This window comes from Mya arenaria, chromosome 4 (assembly GCF_026914265.1).
Source record: "Mya arenaria isolate MELC-2E11 chromosome 4, ASM2691426v1".
In the NCBI taxonomy this organism is placed as follows: domain Eukaryota; kingdom Metazoa; phylum Mollusca; class Bivalvia; order Myida; family Myidae; genus Mya; species Mya arenaria.
The window spans coordinates 50,287,017-50,306,402 of NC_069125.1; the positions used below are offsets into that span (position 1 = coordinate 50,287,017).

The 19,386-nt window shown below is 34.3% G+C and overlaps 1 protein-coding gene across 11 annotated transcripts in view; it reads left to right on the forward strand.

Annotated features, from left to right (window-relative positions):
* LOC128231365 (rho family-interacting cell polarization regulator 2-like) overlaps positions 1–19,386 on the forward strand; it is a 56,138-nt gene that overhangs the window by 29,142 nt on the left and 7,610 nt on the right. For 7 of the 11 annotated variants that reach the window (XM_052944099.1, XM_052944101.1, XM_052944093.1 and 4 more), the window contains 14 exons: positions 2,039–2,098; positions 10,252–10,404; positions 10,567–10,765; positions 11,809–11,884; positions 12,324–12,347; positions 13,868–13,921; positions 14,224–14,272; positions 14,722–14,880; positions 15,478–15,647; positions 16,039–16,184; positions 16,500–16,611; positions 17,441–17,953; positions 18,275–18,393; positions 18,854–18,925. In XM_052944099.1, coding sequence (XP_052800059.1) covers positions 10,263–10,404; positions 10,567–10,765; positions 11,809–11,884; positions 12,324–12,347; positions 13,868–13,921; positions 14,224–14,272; positions 14,722–14,880; positions 15,478–15,647; positions 16,039–16,184; positions 16,500–16,611; positions 17,441–17,953; positions 18,275–18,393; positions 18,854–18,925 — 1,835 coding nt within the window. In that variant the 5' untranslated portion in view covers positions 2,039–2,098; positions 10,252–10,262. Of the gene's footprint in view, positions 1–2,038; positions 2,099–8,994; positions 9,374–10,251; positions 10,405–10,566; positions 10,766–11,808; positions 11,885–12,323; positions 12,348–13,867; positions 13,922–14,223; positions 14,273–14,721; positions 14,881–15,477; positions 15,648–16,038; positions 16,185–16,499; positions 16,612–17,440; positions 17,954–18,274; positions 18,394–18,853; positions 18,926–19,386 lie in introns of those variants that run through there. The other 4 variants (XM_052944097.1, XM_052944096.1, XM_052944098.1 and 1 more) reach the window with 3 other exon arrangements.

A 19,386-nucleotide genomic window follows, 5' to 3' on the forward strand; every position in this document is an offset into this window, starting at 1 on the left:
ATGAGGTTATTATCCTTTATACAAGTTATGGCCCCTGATTGACTTAGGTTAAAGTTTTAGGGCAGGTTAAAGTTTTAGGGCAAGTTGGGATTTTCACTTATAAGTGCAATACCCTTTATTCAATTGACTTATTACTTCACACAGTTGTTCAGGGCCATCACGTAATGAGGTTAGATAACTCCATATTATCCGTTATACAAATTATGGCCCCTGATTGACTATTGAACTTAGGTTAAAGTTTTAGGGCAGGTTGGGGTATTTATTGATAACTTCTATGCCCTTCATTTAATTGACTTAATACTTCACACAGTTGTTCAGGACCATCACACAATGAGGTTTCATAACTCCATATTATCCTTAATACAAGTTATGGCCCCTGATTGACTTAGGTTAAAGTTTAAGGGCAGGTTAAAGTTTTAGGGCAAGTTGGAATTTTAATAAAAAAACTTATATACCTTTCATTCAATGCACTTAATACTACGCAGAATTATTGACGACCATCTTACAACAAGGAACATAACTCCATTCTAACCCTACATACAAATTATGGCCCTTGAATGATTTTTTTTTTTTTTTTTTTCTAATATAATTTCTTTTGAAAGGCACATTTTTATATTCTTAACCGCATTTTCATATTGAATGACTTGCGTCATTGTTAGGGCGGGCTGGTGGGAGGGCAGCATCAAAGTCACCATATGTATCAAATAATTTTATTTTTTTAGCTAGGATTGACATAAAGAGACCAAACTTGGTCAATACGAAGAGTTTATGGAGACCTTTTATTGGAATGCTTTTGAGGCCGCTATGATCAAGGTCAAGGTTACTATTAATAGAAAAAGGGTTGGTATTGAATAACTTAAGTAAGGGTCTACATAATTTTATTGTGACCAAACTAGGAATATAGGGAGAGTTTATAGAGACCTTTCCTGAGATTGTGTTTGGTGCCCCTAGGGTCAAGGTCACTGTTTCTAAAAATAGATTGCTGTTTCAGTAATGGTTGACATACTGTGACTAAACTGGATATGTAGGAAGAGTTTATGGATGACTTCCATGGGATTGTGTTTGGGGCCCTTAGGATCGAGGTCACTGTTACAAAAAATAGAAGAAAGCAGTTGAAACTGAATCTCTTCTGCCAATCATTAAAAACCTGGTTTTGTCACATTGCGATTCTTGTTCACTTTTCAATTTGATTGTTTTATTGCTTTTTTTATTGACAGGCACATAATACATCGTTATTGTATTCACTTCTAAGTCAAAGCAGCGTAGTCGAGCGCGCTGTCTTACGACAGCTCTTGTTTATAAATCATGTTTATGTTCATGATTTGGAAATATGACGTCTTTGATTTAAAAATTAAGAACAGTTTTTTAACCAAGTCATGAACTTTTGTAAAGAGTATAGTTAAGTTACGAGAGATATCTTTTAAATCAGACATATATGTAAGTGGTCCTTGTCAATCTATGATTTTTCTTTAAACATTTGACTCACAGTTTTATTAAAAATGTGCCAAAATGTTCTAAAATTAATCCATTTTGCCAAGGGCGTTGACATTATATAAAGAAATGGCCAATGGCATTTGTCCAGCCAGATAGCCATTGTTGACCATTAATCCATCTCATTACTAACACATTTTTGTCTATCCTTACACTGGGTAAATATTCTTTGTAATTAATGTAAGTGTTCTTGATGTACTGACCAGGGACTAGGACATTTAATAAAAAAATGTGTTTGATGTGAAAGTATCATTTGATAAAGTTTTTTAGGTTGATATGAAGGGCATTCTTTGGTCATGTTTTTGTAAGGTTTGAATTGATAGAGCTGGATGAACCTTGGTTCAAATCCCTGATTTAGGCTGAAATTATAAGGACTTATAAGATTTGGTAGATAAAAATAATAGAAGCATTTTATATTAAACTTGCCCTTATTTGACAGGTTGAGATGGTTGAAATACTGCATTTTATTGCCTGAATATTTTCTGTGCATCTTAGATATATTGACCTTGGAAAAATTTTACTTAACCATGACCTTGTCTATTTTCAGGAGGGGAAGTGAAGGTCCTACGAAGGTCGGGCACGTCGCTAAAGGATGGCTCACAGCCCGGTTAGTGGGGTTTGATTTTGATTATTTCTAATGTTGTTACAAAATAATGTGTTGAACGGTTTCTCCATAAAAGGTAGGTAATCTTCTTGAGACTTTGTAATGCACGGGTGATGTTGGCAGGATAGTGGCTGATGTTGGCAGGACAGTGGCTGATGTTGGCAGGACGTCGACAGTAGCTGATGTTGGCAGGACCTGGAAGAGTTGTCTTCAGCAACGGATGTATGCCAACAGCCACGTAGAGGCATATTATTATGTCAGAAGAGCCATCTTGATACACACTAATGAATCTATGGTCGTAGATGAAGCCCATGGCCTTTATAATAATAAACACTTATTGAAATATTTTGACAAGGTAATAGGAAGGACAAGTGAAATATTGCTGAGGCCATAAGTCCAAGGGCTGTAGTTCATTGAGCCCTTCAACGACCAAAAGTTACGTGCCTTTTAATTGATTGAAAAGTAATTCAATATAAATTCAGTTATTCTCCTCTAGAAATGTGCCAGTTTACTTTAACATATCAAACTAAAATAATATGCAATACAGCATAAGAAAAATCTGTTGCCCACTAGAAAATTTGGAACTGTTGACCAGCTACCAAACTATTGACCATTCATATAGAAAAACTATCCACCAGTGATTTATATGTAAATATAGGAAGTCATGTAATAAAACAGTTTGTCATGCACTGGGTACTAGTAGATTTATTGACATAAATGCTTTAATTGTCCACTGTTATGGACATGTCATTTGCACTACCAATTTCAGTTCTTCCAAATTGGTGAGCAAATCATTGACTCTACTTTCATTAATAAAAGAACCGTAAAAGATTAATGCTATCATTTTTACCTGTTTAAACTATATAAATACTAAATCATTTAAAAATCTAGGCAACTGTGACCTAAATATAAATTACCCATGGATGAAAAATGACCACAATTATACCTGCCCCTTGGGGTAAATTGTGTTTTCAGATGATTTTGTTCTGATAAATGTTCCTAATACACAATAGATGACAAATTTAACAAGATTTTATCATGTTAAAAAAGAGCCGCTGGCAAACTTTGACCTGAGTAAGCATCTGCAATGACATGAAAACAATACATAATAGGTAATCAATGACTATATATCATTCTTGTGACTTTTTAATTGAGTTTAAACAGAAAAAATGGCTGCTGGACATGGTAATGTGATTCCTATAAATACGATTTTGAACATAAGAATTTGATGTAAATCTTGCATGCATCATTTACAAACCACTGGTAATTGTTTAATGTTATATAATTTCGCTTACATCATCATGATGATTCTTTAAAAGCTCAGATATTGGCATGATTTATCGCTCCAGATTGCATAGTTTTGTATATATATATATATATATATGAAAGTATATATAGGAAAGCTTATTAGATAATACCAATTATTGAGGAAACACTATGTTGAGTGGCGCCAAGTGGTGCTCTGGCAAGAGCATGTCTATTGATCCTCCTCCCTGGGGATGATCTGTTTGGGTTTTCTCTCTATTGAACTTCAGTGATCAAATTACAGCTTGTTCAGATCAGCTCTATTTTGTCTGTAATAAACTTATGTAAAATGTAACTATATAAAGTAATTTTGTAATTGAGGGTTTATTTACATGTATCATAAAAAAGATAACTTTTAAAACTGTGCCACAATGCTCCATAAACGTTCTATTTGTCTCCATTTAAACATGATTTTAGAAATTTAATATCCAAAGATTGAATTATATCTGAATAAAATACCAGTGACATTTTCAGAGAATTGAGGCCAGTTGCAACAGCTTGAAAAACATTTTCAGTTTTTGCCACTTGTGGAAAATTATTGAAGGTATTCACATGAAACTTGGTACACAAGTCCTTCACTGCAATAATGTTTAGCAAGTTCCATGCATCTGTCTAAAATTTTCGCAAAGATATGCTCCTTAAAAACACAAATGTTATTTTTTTGAAGAATGTGAACATTTTGAATGGAAATGGCCCAAGGCCAGGACATTGTTGACTTGCATTCTGGCCTCACATTTTTGACATGCATTGTGTGGCTGACTCACACCAAAGTTGTTAAATTAGGAGTATACAGATGTTTGTAAGTTGTCAAGACATTGTAGGCTGAATATATGATGATGATGTATAGCACATTGTAGGCTGAATATATGATGATGATGTATAGCACTGTTTTCATTAAAATGGTCACTACTGCAAAATTATAGTTCACATTAAATGCTGACATTTCCAAAATATAGGCTAGAAGACTGGAGGCCATTGTTAATAGCCATAAATCGTACAGTGTTGCAACTAAATGCATTATCAGGTAAAATCTGAAAGCTGCCATTCTGCGACTGATCTCCACAATTAACAAATGTTTTCTTAGAAAGAAAGTATCTATTCGTAACCTCATTTAAGTGATATGAAAGTTCTTGAGATCTTGAGAATAAATTCTGCACTGTTGGTGGATCATACCTGGTGGAAAATCTTGAATGGCAGTGCTTTTTTATTATATATATATTGAGCTTAAAACATCTTCAAGATAAATTGGCCAATTAAACACCTATGTTATTATGCTGTCAGGTGCTTCCTGGCTTCAGGTCTGAACAACAGGTGGCACACAACAGTTTTACAGGCCCCTGGAAATCAACAAACAAGGCAAAGTGGGCTTTTAGCCACAGTTATTATATATCTAATATTACCTATAAATTGAGCTTGATTGTGGGATTTAAGGCTAATGGCTAATGGAATCACTCTCAAGTCTGTTTAATAAGTAGGAACCAGTACTGGTGATGGCCCCCTGTCCATTACTGTCAAGCGTGTGTGTCGGACCGTGTCCATTATTCTCAACTCACAACCTGTGTGAAGCAGGCACCTCCTACACAGTCCTAGCCGAATCACCTCAATCTCATTACATTGGTATGACTCCATCATTCTCTCGGACATTAAATTTTGAAATACATATTTATCGATCATTTTATCCCAAAGAGTCAAACATTTATAAACCATAATAAATTAAAAATGAATATTATGTTTATAATTTTTCTCAGTATCAACAAATTTTGGGTGTAATTATTTTCTCCCTATCTCCTGTTACCTCAATGAGTCAGGTTGGGTGAGCACTGGTCTGGCTTGACTTGATCATTTGTCTTCCAACTCTTGATGGTCATAAGAGTCAGTTAATTAAATGGTGTTTCTCACTTTCGGATAATTTCATTGGATAATATAGAATTAAATGGTAGAATTAATTCCGTTACCAGCTAGGTTTCTAGTTGCTTTGTACTGAAATGTTCATACATGAAAGTCAATTCAATTTGTTCAATACCTTAAATGAAAATGAAATTAGGCTGCCTTGAAAATACAATGATAACTGTGTATTAGCAACTCTAATTTATGTATAGATTGCATTTTTTTCATAAAGTGTAAGGTTCATTTGAAAGTTAACAAGACATTTGATATGGCAATTATAAGCTACTGATCCTGAAACACCGGACAATGGTTGTCCTACCATTTGAAGAGGACTGGCTGTGAAATGGCGATGCGTTTGAACCAAAACCGTTCATTGTCGTGCCCACACCAGTAATTATGTTTCATTAACTTGAAGATCATTATATGATGGTATCTGGTTGTTGATCAACTATTTCATCGGCTTGACACCAGTGGCTCTCATGTTTATTTTGGCTCCTGTTGGTAATTTTATTGCCTTCAATTTTCGGACTAGAAGGACTAAATTTGACAAAAGTATTTGAAGGTTGATTTTGAGGATTTTATTTACTTTAATTTTTTCTTCAGAATGTTTGGGGATTTTATGTGTTTTTTCTATAGAATGATTGCTGGACAATAGAGAAAAGTGAAGCGTAAACACACATGGAATGGAAATTTATGTTTTTGAAATAATGCAATAATTGCATGACTTTATGTAAAATAATGATTTAAAGACTGAATCTATTTTTATGATGTCTCAATTTATTAGTGTGTCTGGGCAATCATGATTAAATCATGAAGTCTTCTGTCATCTCCTTCTATACAATTTTCTTTCTTATTGTTTTAGAATGACACTTTTACAATTATTCTAATGAAGCGTAATATCATTTTATTGTATTTGATTGACAGTGGTTTCACACCAATGTCCCAAGGACATTTTTATTAGCAGTAACAAGATAGTTTGACATCTTCCAACACAGGACTTACATCATTATATGGTTAACTGATAATTGTGGTCATGGTGACAACATTTTTAGAATAATTATTATATATGGAATTAATGGAATGTTAGTGTTGCTGCACTGTGAGCGCTTTTATAGAATAATTGGACTAGAAAGGAGTTTATATAGGCAAAAAGTGAATCTTTGGCAAGTTGGGATTTGTCAATTAAAATGTCCATAATTGGACAATGTCTTTAATATTGACTTCATGATTATTTTATAAATTCATTATTTATTTTTTTAGTGTTATAATTATTATTATTATTATTATTGTTATTATGTGGGTGTATTCCTTTTTAAAAAACTTGATGAATGACATCATCAATTTCAAGACAAGAATTTATTGAGAGTGATTGTTACTTATAATTGTATCATTACATTCTAACTATTTGCCTACCAGACAATGGTAGAAAAAACACAATCAAACCTTGATCTGAGTTTCACAAGTGTTTGTTTTGTTTAAACATTATGTGTGATTGTCTGGGGATTTATTTGGTTTGTTGAATTAGGAAGCCAAAAGATATGTTTGCCTGTGTATAATCATCTCAGTCTTATATTTGTCAATGCAAGGAACTCAAAACAATCCAGGGCAGATTAAGTGGACCAATTAATATTTCCAGGGAGACTTTCCAGTTTTCCAGCCATCCTTCAGCAGGATTGTCCCTTGGAGTGTCTCTGATCTTGTGATGTCTGTGACATTGAAGTATAAGCCTGACAAATCCTGGATTGATTAGAAAATTCCAAAGAAGGCTTCAATAGGTTGGGTTTCCCTATCTTCTGTGAAGCTGAGCTTGTGTCTGGTTCAGAACTTTGGACCAGAGTTCTCAGGAAATTACGCTTGGTTGGCCAGCTCTTGCTACTGAAACTTCTGTTTGTTATTCTTTGACTATCAGTTGTCAGCCTGTTCAGACTCTTATGTTGTTAGCAAAATAAAATATGAAGATAATTTCACTGTTAGTGGATTAACTTTCAACTGAGATGATAATCCTGTACAATTAATGGTAGCTTTACTCTGAGTTGAGGAATTTGACACTCATTTATTTAGATAGTAGGGACTGGTGGACATCCAGAGCTTGATTCTGGTGATTAATGGGGAGATAACTCTTACCTGGTATCTGGTTGGCATAGTGAAATCATGGGTTTGAAAATATGACAATATTGGTACATGGCATTAACTAATTTGGTATTGTTGTTTCGACTGTTGATTGCTGTTGTTTGAATTACTTGATTTTCTTTGATTTTGGTCTTCAATATCAGCTGGAATAGAATATCACATTTCTGCCTGTTTATTGGAGCAGATGGTTATGAATGGTCAGAGAGCAACCTGTAGAAGGTGTGGAGCGATATTTGTGTGTATAATATGAATAATTTATTGTTTCAGCCTTAGGAAAAACACCATAAACAATATTTTTGCTGATTTCTTGGACATATTGAGATCCTATTTGTCTTTTTCATTAAGTGTGCTGTAGTAAGTTGAATGATTTTGGATTTTATAAAATTGAAAGTTCTAAATGTGTAAAATTAATGAAAAAGGAATAAATTGAAATAACAACATTAGAACGTATGTGAACAAAATATGTGAATGTATGGAAATGAAAAGCGACAAACTTTGAGAGAGATTTAGAAACATTGAGAAGGATTGAGAAACAACACCATTTGGACAAAGTAACACTGACAGTGTAGAAAACATTGTTAAGCATGCGTCCCCAGTATGCGGGCAATTTACCCCGGTTCCTGTACTTACCAGGGACAGGCAGTAAGGTGCTTCATGTGTACCGTAGTGATACGATGCCCTATGCTGACAGTAAGTGTAAGTATTATCACATTGACATGAATATTCAGTGTTTAAGGGGGTGGTGGTGGGGGGGGGTGTTGTACCTTAAATTGCATCCCCTGTATGCTTGCATATCCTTGAAGTTCCTCCTATCCTTTTCTGGAGGCAGGAAGTATTAAAAGGTTCTGATCGTATATTGCATTGACTTTTAGATACCTAACACTGACAGTACATTTAAGTATTAAGAATTATATTCAGTGCTCATTATGGTGAATGCTAAGAGGATATTGTTTTTGGGATAAACTTTTTATTAATTGAAAGATTGAACCGGTCTAAAAATACAGATGGCCATGTTTTCCCTACATTACCATTGTTTGGTAAGAATAAGTCAAATTATTCTTTAATTTTTAATTGTCAAAGGGAACCTGTAACAAAATTGAAATTGAATTAACACTTAATACATAGGTTAAAGTTATTATAACTTAAAACAATGGAGAATACTTTAAGCTAAGTTTAATGCCGAAAATATATCTTTTCTTATTCAGAATATTTACAATTAAATCAAGACTTATTTCTAACAGTACACTGAATAAATCGTTTTTTTTGCAATATCTAATGTAAAGTACTCCATGGCTCCATTTAAAACATTCCCAGATATCATTTTAGCACATTTGTATGAATAAAGAAGCCCATAAAGAGTGAGAAACTGTAATTATATTGCAACTAACATTATTTTTTTGTGAACAGACATTATCTGCTGTCAGTTTCAAAACCATTTTAAATATTTTCACAGTGATTTGTAACCTGTTAGATAACATTTTAATTGTGTAATATATATCATCCCACTTTTAAAAGTCAGGCATGCGTGATGGAGCGTGAAATTATAAACAAGATTGTCAGCTATTTTGTTTGCATTAAAAGACGATGACACATCGAGCGAATCCCTGTCAACTCTACCTTCCGACTCTTTGACCTTTTGTCGCGCGCCGTTCTATTGATTGGCAAATAAAGTCACATACCTGATAATAAATGACTAAAACATTAGTTGAGTTTGATGTGACTAGCTCTGATTAATGGCAACACCTAACAGCTATTTCCTAATATTGTAAAATATCATGTCATGACTTCATAATGAATTTTACCTTACAAACAGTATCACCATAATTTTAACTGTTTATTTCCATAGGATAACTGTTTATTTACAGTTAGAATTATATTTTTGTGCATTTATTTCAAGTGATAGCTTTAATAATACTAAGATGGCAATACTTGGAAAGAAACGTACACGAAACAAAGGTGGGTCTCTGTGAAATCTTGAAAATAATTTGATAATGCATAGCAAATGTAAAATTTGATATGAATTAATATGTCTGCTGTATAAAAAAGGATGAAAGTTAGATTGTTATTAATTCATCAGATTAACCCACAAGGAACAAAGGTGAGCATCTATGGTCATTTAATTCTGTTAGAAGACTATAAATTACATTGTTTGTTTTAACCGTATGTCCATAATCTTGTCAAATTCCTACAAACATTTCAGTATTTATTTGATAAGTTTGAGTTTGGGGAGATATAGTTTACAGATAGGAGTCAACTTGATGTCAATATTTAAACAAAGGGTTAGCAGTTTTTAGTAACTTCAAAATTTTGTGGTATTTCATTACTTTCAATTTGATATGTATATATATATATATATGGCTGTTTGATTGCTATTTGGAGGTCAACTGCTCAACTTATTTTAATTAATTTCCATGTTAAAGTTTGTGCACTTAGGTTTTAATTGTGTGGTGACAAAGGGTAATATTGTTTCAGTTTTGTGAAATTGGATACTTTAACAGGAAATTTTGTGAACCAATTTACAAAGCAATGTAACAGTCTAATGCTGTTTTATAATCATTACATGGAGATATGGATGAGGTAAGTTTTAGTATTGGCAGTTTTTTCATCATATTTTTTAGCTCTAAAAACCTGGAAACTTGAACTCTTCTAAAACTCTTAAGATGTTATTGAAAAACGTTGATCAGTAGGAATATGTGTAATTGGATTGCAATTGTGTGAAATATTTGTTGTCAAGAAATTTAGTATAAATATTAATATAGATATTTAAGGGAACAGGTTATGCCCACCTTATAGCCCCCAAAACATCTGAACAACTGTCTCCTGACTATTTTCAGACATTCCGTCGATGACAAAGCAGGATGTTAGTCATCACCAAGGTAACCAGGAGTACCGCGGTAACCGCTACGTGCAGGAAGCCAAACGTCAGCGACCAAAGTCAGCAATCATTGTAACCCGCAGCCAGTCATTCAACGGCATGGCTAACCAAGGTAACAATCCTGTCCAAATGTTACTTTGCATAAAGGAAGCGATAAACAGCACTCGCCTATTGACTTATTTATCAGTTTAACACATATTTCTAGTGTCTGACTCTGATAAATAAGCATGTGATTATGGTTGATGACTACATAAAATACAAGATTGCCCTACAGGTCGCAAGGATGGAGCTCAAGCAGTTGTTTTGGGCGACTCATTTCGCCACCACCGGGCATCCCCAGTCCCACCTCCACGCCCTGTTCCAGGAGCACGAGGGGCAGTTGGCTTCAGTTTCCGGAAGTCACCCAAAGTCCCGAAGGTGCCCCGCCCTAACAGAGCCCTGCTTATGTTCCACAGTGTCAAAAGAGGAGTCAGGTTGGTTTAAAGCGTGTTTGTTTTTTAAGAAGAAAAAAGTTCAGGTATTGTCATAGAGCTGGTGTCATTTATGTGAGAAAAACCATCAAACATATCTTATTGTTTATCAGTTATTCACATTCAACCTGACAATCCACATGTCACAAGGTCATCACTGTGACTTTCATATTTTATTTTGAAGTTTTGCCCCTCTGCAAGCTAAGTAATATAGACGAGTGTTAGCGTTTTGATGCTCTTGTTTGATATGTGAGATGTATGTTGCGTGAGGAAATCATTTATATCACTGTATTTGTTCTACAAAAATATTAATGACAAAATAGAACTAAAGCCTAGGCAACAGCTTGAGTAATTTGCTGTATAAATTTTTACAGAAGATATGATGTCATTCTTCATTGATTATTCATGAGCAGGATCTATATCTTGTTCACCTTGTTGCATTAATGTTACCTTCCATCTCTGATAAAATAATGCCATATATTCTGCTGTAGTTTTGTTGTGATTTATTTCTTGATTAATTGCCATGCCAAATTGCCTTTTGATGAATTGTTCAGATTTTTAACATGCAATGATAGTAAAAAATACAACTTTGGATTAATGAATCATTTAGAATATATGTGCTGTCACTAACCATTATACTGTTTACCCCCAGTTATCAACAAGTGTATGACATCATGTATAATAAATAAAACAAAATTACGAAAAGATTAGAGTCATAAATTTGGTGTTCGAAATTAATACAGGCCCGCAAGCCCTACACTGGTAAGATGTCTTGCGGGCTTGCTCAAATTCTGACTTTTATATAGCAGGGCTTGTTAAAAAAATTGATGCCAAGCCATAGTTTAAGAATCCAGACTTCTTTATCCAAAAGTCTATTTCGATTACAATAAATCAAAATTAATTAAACTTTTTTCTTGCAAATATAAATGGATTTTATAATAAAAAAAGCTATGCTAAGATATGGTCATTGATTAGATTCAGCCCGAAATATTATTTCAAATAAATGTACTGGGTAATTTGAATCATTTGAATGTTTTCTTCTGCAGAGAGTTTATAGAAGCTACCAAGGAAGACATACAACAGTTACAGTACCGCCAGTCGGAGGGCACCTCCACATCACAGGTATGTGACCTTAACCCTCTCCAAGTGACCTTCACCTGTGTTCCCATGGCAACCCATGTACACTGTTTCTAGAGCAGGCTTAGAATGTCATGTGTATTTCTTGCCTGAAGCTAAGAACATCTATTTGTGCTTTTGGATTTGCGCAGTTGTTTGGGTGAATGGTTTTGTGCTTTCTGGTATTTTGGTTGCTTTATAATAAAAGAAACAGCAACAACAGAGCTTTGAAATTGGATGTAAGAAATATTTCATAATATTTTGTAACATATCTTTATTCCATCTTCAGCTATTTCAATACAGAATATTAGCTTTTATTCATACCCAATTGTAGAAAACACACCTTTGTCTGTTGATAATATTTGAAAAAACCCTCATATAATCAAAGTAGAAAATAATTATGACAACCACAATTTTGTTTTAATTGAAAAGACCTTGTTTATAGGGAAAACATCATGAAACAGACAAGGTAAAAGGGAATGGATGTCTTTGTTATTTATTCAGTGTTTATGTTGTATTTACATGGCATTTTATCTATTTTAGTCATGGCTTGAATTAACAAGACTTAACCCATTAGTGTGTGTTCATTAAAAACACAATGGAAAATTGTTCTTATCTGTGAAAATAACGAATCACATCGCATCGCATGATTATGGGCCTTTAGACATACATTTGCTTTTATTATTTCATTTCGTATTTCAATTCATTGGATACCGAACATGGCATGATGATATCTATAAAATTACGTTACAAGTAAAACCATGCATTGCACGTTTTAATAAATACTAAATTTGGCTTCACAAACATGACATAACAACAAAAGTATGTTATTGAAATTAAGGTGGGGACTAAAGCCATGGTTACTTTGGAAAATGTGAATCAAGCTATTCTCAAAAATCGTCAAGAAAATGATGTCCCAATAACAATCCTTTTAAAGAAGTAAAGTTTTCAAGAAATTAAAACACATTGAAAAAATCATTATTTTGGACATATTGATTTTTTATTTTAATACTTTCATAAGAAACATGATGAAACTACCAGTAATTTTCTACTGACCCATTTAATTCAAGCTACTGACAAACATATTGTGCATGGATGATAATTGTTATTTGTCAGGCAACGTTGTACTTTGGTTTATTGAAAATCTACAGCAATCAAATGCATGTATTGGTGTGCTTGGCCATTAAATACATTGGTTTGGGGAGTTTTTAATAACATAAATAGGTCAAGTATTTGATAATTCATTTTGATATTGCGTTCTTTTTTATCAACAAAGTGTTTCCCTAATGTCTTATCTGTATACATACGGCTTATAAATTGGTTTCATTAAGTGTGAAGATGAGAAGTTTTTTCAAAATTGATACCTTTTCATAAAATAGCAAAGTAATCACTGCCAAGTAGCTTTGTCAGATTTAGAGGGATCGCCCCTGATTGGATGGTCTGAGCAAGATTGAATGTTTGTTGTTGTAATGAATTGCTTTCATGTTTCTATTTCGTGTTATTAGCAGTCCTTTAATGTTTTGTTTTGCATTAAGATGCATTAAAATATTGTAAAGTTTTGTTTATTAATATGAAATGAAAACTTGTGCCTGCCACCATTAGCTCTGAGGTCATGGATAGGTTACATAGATAATATCCTGAAATCTCCGTTTTAGCTACTCACTTGTGAAAAAAAGGTGATTAGGATACACAGATATTTTGATATTTCAAACTTTTGCCAAATGAAGTGTCAAGTTTTGCTTAAAGTATGACCATTATAAGTTCGTGAACTTGACGGGTTGTAAATGATTCAAAGCCTGTAACTATACTAATTACTACTATACTATATTAAGATTTGGTCTGAATTTATTTGTCTTTAACTAATGTCTGCTTAATTCCTATACAGGTATCCAGACATTACTGTAATCATATTCTTTATTGTTTGTTGCTGACTAAATTGCTTCTACTTACTGCTGAAACATTACTTTATACTATATTTTTTGTCTTCAGCAAGTTAAATCAGCTGAGCGATACCTCAAAAGACTAGAGTTCCACCTTGCAAAGGTAATGTCAGTTAAGAATTTATCTTTGGAAATGAGGAAAATTATAAAATGGTTAAGGTAACTTGCACGTTTGTTTATACGAAATTTCATTCATTGTAAATAAAAAAAGGTTGAAATATGATCCGATATTACTGCCTTAGAAATCATAATATTTTCTGCTTCATTTTCACTTTGTCGGGTAATGAAGTATGATCCCATTTAGTCTATCCAACAATGCACAAAGTTGTTTTAAAGTTAAAGAATGTGTTTTATATTGTGTACATATATTTGTAAGTATGATAAAGCACTTCCTTCTGTTTGTAGCTGGATGAGCTTCACGAGTTTTACCTGCTGCAACAACAGCTGAGGGAAGGTCCGTATATTACAGGAATTGAATTGTTGTATATAATAGTAGTCAGAATTTCTATATTTATGAAGGTCGATATTCTCAACCAAGTCGTTGTGGGTTCAAGACGCCCAGGGCATGTTTTCATTGCTTCTCAAAAATGACTTGAGTTGCTGTGTGTACTACCCAGGAAACGTATTCAAACATGACTCAGATAATTTCTTAACTGTTTTCACAATCATGTTAAAATAAATAAGTAAACAACTGATAATGTAAAGTTAAGTTTATTTGTAACTTTTATGACTGAACACCATCTGTCTTCAGACTCTAATAAAATAAATGCACTTTATAATTATACAAGCTCTGATCCAACAAAACTGTAACAAAAATGTTAAGTACAAGGATGTAAATAATGTAAAACAGTTCTTAATGTTGAATGAAATTGTGTTGTAGTGATAGGGTTATTTTATCTTCAGGTGTTCGTACAATGCACCGAGCGTACGTGACATCCCCTGGCAACCAGCGAAACACCCTCTCTAACGTGAAGTATGGTTACAAGGAATGTACGCAGAACATGTGCAATATTGAGGCCCAGCTTGAGGCTATGATGGGAACCTTCAACTGTAAAATGAAAGGTGGGGGAGAGTTGTAATTACAAGGGGGGAAAGGGCCTTAATTCTGAGAGCTGTGTAAATTAGTTTCTGTTAAATTGGTTATACAGAACATGTGCAATGATGACGCCCAGTTGGAGGCCTTGATGGGAATGTTCAACTGTAAAATGGAAGGTGGAGAAAATTGTTATAATAAGGTGGGAAAGGGCCTTAATTCAAACCGCTGTGTTAATTAGTTCCTTGTAAGCTGGTTATACATCTAAAATGGGCAATGTTGAGGCCCAGCGGGGAATGTTCAATTGTGAAATGAAAGGTGGGACAAGTCTCAATAATTGTGATGACCCATCAATTCAGATACTAGATAGTAGTTGAAATTGACTATGTTGTATAGACATGATGAGCACATTCAATTGTAAAATGATATGTAGAATGAAATTTTACTTGTATCTAGTACACGCACGCACGCACGCAAGCAAGCACACAAAGAATTTGCTAATCTGTGTACCTTTAATACAGCCCTATTTATATTGCTTTTTATAAACTGTAAAATATATTTGAAATGAAAGACAACCCATTAAGTGTCTTCCTATACGAAATAAAGTGTTGTACTTTGTTGCTCAGGTATGGCGGGTTTTGCCCGGTTGTGTCCAGGGGATGTTTTCGAGGTGACAGTTCGACATGGCACACAGAAGTGGAAGACAAAAGGTCGCATTGAGAAGACAGGGAACCAGAAATGGGATACACCGGAGTTCAACTTCAAGGCAGTTGTCGGAGATATCTTCAACATCAAGGTACATATGTTGATGTTTGACAGTTGTCACACCTGTGAAATATGTTAAACTCTGATAAGCCAGACGTTCAGGTGTCAGGAGCGAGTAATTAATGACTTTTGGCTTGGTGTAAGTAAGCGACTCATTTGGTGACCAGGTTAACATTCTTGAAATTAATGCAGTGTAAAAAAACAACCTGAATTTGAATGTTCAGAGCCTGTATGCCCAATGCTACACATTTATAAACTCAGGTGATTAAACACTGCAACATCATGTCTGGAAGTTTGTGATTTTTTCCCAATGAAATGCCAGAGAAATTGATCTGACCTAATTATGAGCTTGCACATATTGACATTACTAAATAAATGTGTGTCAGTAAATGTTCTACAAAACTACAATTTGTTTCTGGCAGGGTCTGGAAGTTCGAGCCTTCAAGTCAGTGTTACTAGGGCAGAAGAGTTGTGAGACAAAGGACCTTTTCTCGGCCAACCCTCAGTTAATGACTGTTAGCATCAATGTGAATGGATCACTCAAACTCAGCATTGTCATCACCTGGAAGTAAGATTGTTTTGTTTTTATAGTTGATTTTTTCCTATGTTAACAGTTTTATCACTCTTAATTGAAATATCAGGATTTTATATTTCTTGTAGTCAGTTATTAGATATTTTCTTGGTGTTGTCTTGCCATTTCTGATATGATTTTCAATTTGTTTGATAATCTTATGAAACAATTGCTATGATCTATTCTATTCCCACAACATGTTTTTATGTCTTTTGCATGTAAATACTGTGATTGATTATAGATATAAATAATTTCCCTTGTAATCATATCTCATTTCAAATATCTATTACACTTTTTGTGTGTGCCTTCCAGTCCCCTTGATGGTGTTGATGAGTCGCAGGCGTTCATGGAGCCACAGATGAGAGTTTCTGGTTCAGCTGGTAGACGACGCCCTGTCTCCGTTATAGGCCTCAATGGGCAGTATGTAAGTATACAGGGGTACATTAACTCCGATAAGTATACAGGGGTACATTTACTCCGATAAGTATACAGGGGTACATTAACTCCGATAAGTATACAGGGGTACATTAACTCCGATAAGTATACAGGGGTACATTTACTCCGATAAGTATACAGGGGTACATTAACTCCGATAAGTATACAGGGGTACATTTACTCCGATAAGTATACAGGGGTACATTAACTCCGATAAGTATACAGGGGTACATTAACTCCGATAAGTATACAGGGGTACATTTACTCTGATAAGTATACAGGGGTACATTTACTGCGATATTGATATTTGCTGTACTTAATGAGTGGCTAATTCGAAGAAACAAAATCAGATAATATTGCAGCACCTATTAAAATATCGTCACCAGTGTGTTTACGCTTTTACCATGTTTGAGGGTGATTTCTTTGTTTTTGACCACACATTATCTCCAATATCGGAACAGTAACAACCAGGCAGACCTTATCTGTGCCATAAAAAATATATTTTTGGGATAAATTGCAATTCTATTCACTTACATCACACAATAGTTATGAAATATTGTCTTGACAACATGGTACAAAACAGTTACGTCACTTGTGCTAGAGTGCTCATGTATAGTTTGAAAAACTTGTGTGTGTAGTTTCTATTACAAAAATGTATAGCACACTCTTATAATCAAACCTATAAGGACCCTTACTTTTTATTTTGCAAAATATTTTTGGAGTTATTCTTAGTAAAAAAATATCTTGACAAAATGTCATTACATGTTTTACAAACTTTTCTCATGAACATCTTTGCTCACTTCTCTTATGTATTTCAGTCTTCCATGGAACCAGGCCAGTCAGGTGATGTACAAATCAGCCAGACAAAGGATGACAACTTCATTCTGCGGACCAACATGGCTTCATCCTCCCAGCACGCCATGCCATCATACCATGGCCTGGACAGTCCCCACGTCTCCAGATTAAGTGAGCACATGCCTGCAGCTTATCAACAGACGGGGCCAATCCTGGCTCAGACAAGTGGACACATGCAGGCCGGATTCCACTCAAGCCCGGCATTCATGCCATCAACGGACACAACTGTGCAACCACTGACATCGTCACAATCAACCAATCAAAATAGTGCTCTAGTGACCTCAATGCCATCTGTATTACACTATCCCAGTATGACCTCACAACCCATGCCCAGTTCACATGGGGATGAGAATTGTGTGTTAAACATTGAGGATGTGATTCATAACTTAAGTTCAACCTTGGAGGATTACCATGGACAGTATCCAGTGTTACAAAAGCTTGAGGATTTAGTGAAATTTACACAAAAGTTGATACGAGTAAGTTATTTTAGTTATATTACTATTATAAATATAAGTTTTTGTAATTTTATTATGTTATGTGTGTGCTGCAATATAAACTGCTTAAGTAAATAATGTCATTAAGTAGAAATTGCAAATAGATTTAATCCAAAAAAAGATTTACATGTAAGACTTTTGGATCAACAAACTAGATTTATGACACTTCTGCTTAGCTTCTCAAATGTAAATAAGCCGGCTATGTAAATTTCAAATGTTATGGGAGTGCAGGCAAATGCTAATTTTTACGTCTAAAAGCGTTGTTTTTGATTGCCGGAGTAACTTGACTGTTCAATATTGCAGAAGCAGTTTCGGAACAGTTCCCGTTCATCTAGTATCAGTGTTTCGATAGAGAGTGCCTTAGAGGCCTTCGATTTCCTTGAGTCTGAAGAGGGCCAGGAAGATCCTACCTCCCCTACAGAGTAAGTGGACTGATCAAAATTTAGTGTCTCTCTTCTTTAGGGACAGTCTATTTGTTTTTGAAAGGGCGAAAGTGGATAAATGTTAAAATTTAGACAATAATAATTTTATAGCCTTGAGTTCCTTCAAAGATTTGTAAACATGTCTTTAGGTACTGATAAAATGATAATAAACATTCATTTCTCTTATAAATTGCAGTTTTGAAAAGAATGTTTACCAATCACCTAAGCCCTTTCATGCTTGAATATAACAATATATTAGATGTTCTTACCTAGAAAGAGAGAATTAACTCATGATTTCCGAATTAACAAATTTGTTTGTGAAAGTGTTGTATAATTATTTTTGCTTTAATGATAGCTGTATCATTCATATTAATCAGAGCTGGATGTAGTTGTAGAAGCTTGATTTTGCTATTTGGCCTTACAACCCAGCTTTGCTAAGTGTTAATGCTTTCTCCTTTAGCAAATTCGTTAAGAAGGCACTTGCGACCTTCGATTTCTTGAACATGGAAGATTCACCTAAATCCCCCACAGTGTAAGAATTTGTCTTCATCCTAACAGCACATATTGGGATCTTAGTTGCAATGTTTTTGTGTCGCCTGCGAAGCATGGGAGACACATAGGGATCACTTTGTCTGTCATCGTACGTGTTATTAGCATCATTTTTGTATCCGATTAAAAACCTCTGGGCATCTAGGTTTAGAGTCTTTGAATGCCCATTTGTCATGGTCAGTAGATGACCCTGCAATGGGTCAAGGTCATGTTGACATCTTCTAGAATAATTTCATTTCTGATCAATTACTTTATATGGCTTGGTGTAGGGTCTTACTGTTTATGCACATAACTTTAGGTCATGGTGACTTTGACTATAAATAATTAAGGCCCTTTTGCTTCTGATTGTTTTAATTTTAAATGAATTGTTTTTGCTAGTATATCCACCCATATTCATTTCGGGGTTCATATGTCAAAAGTCAAGGTGACCTTTAAAAGAAATAT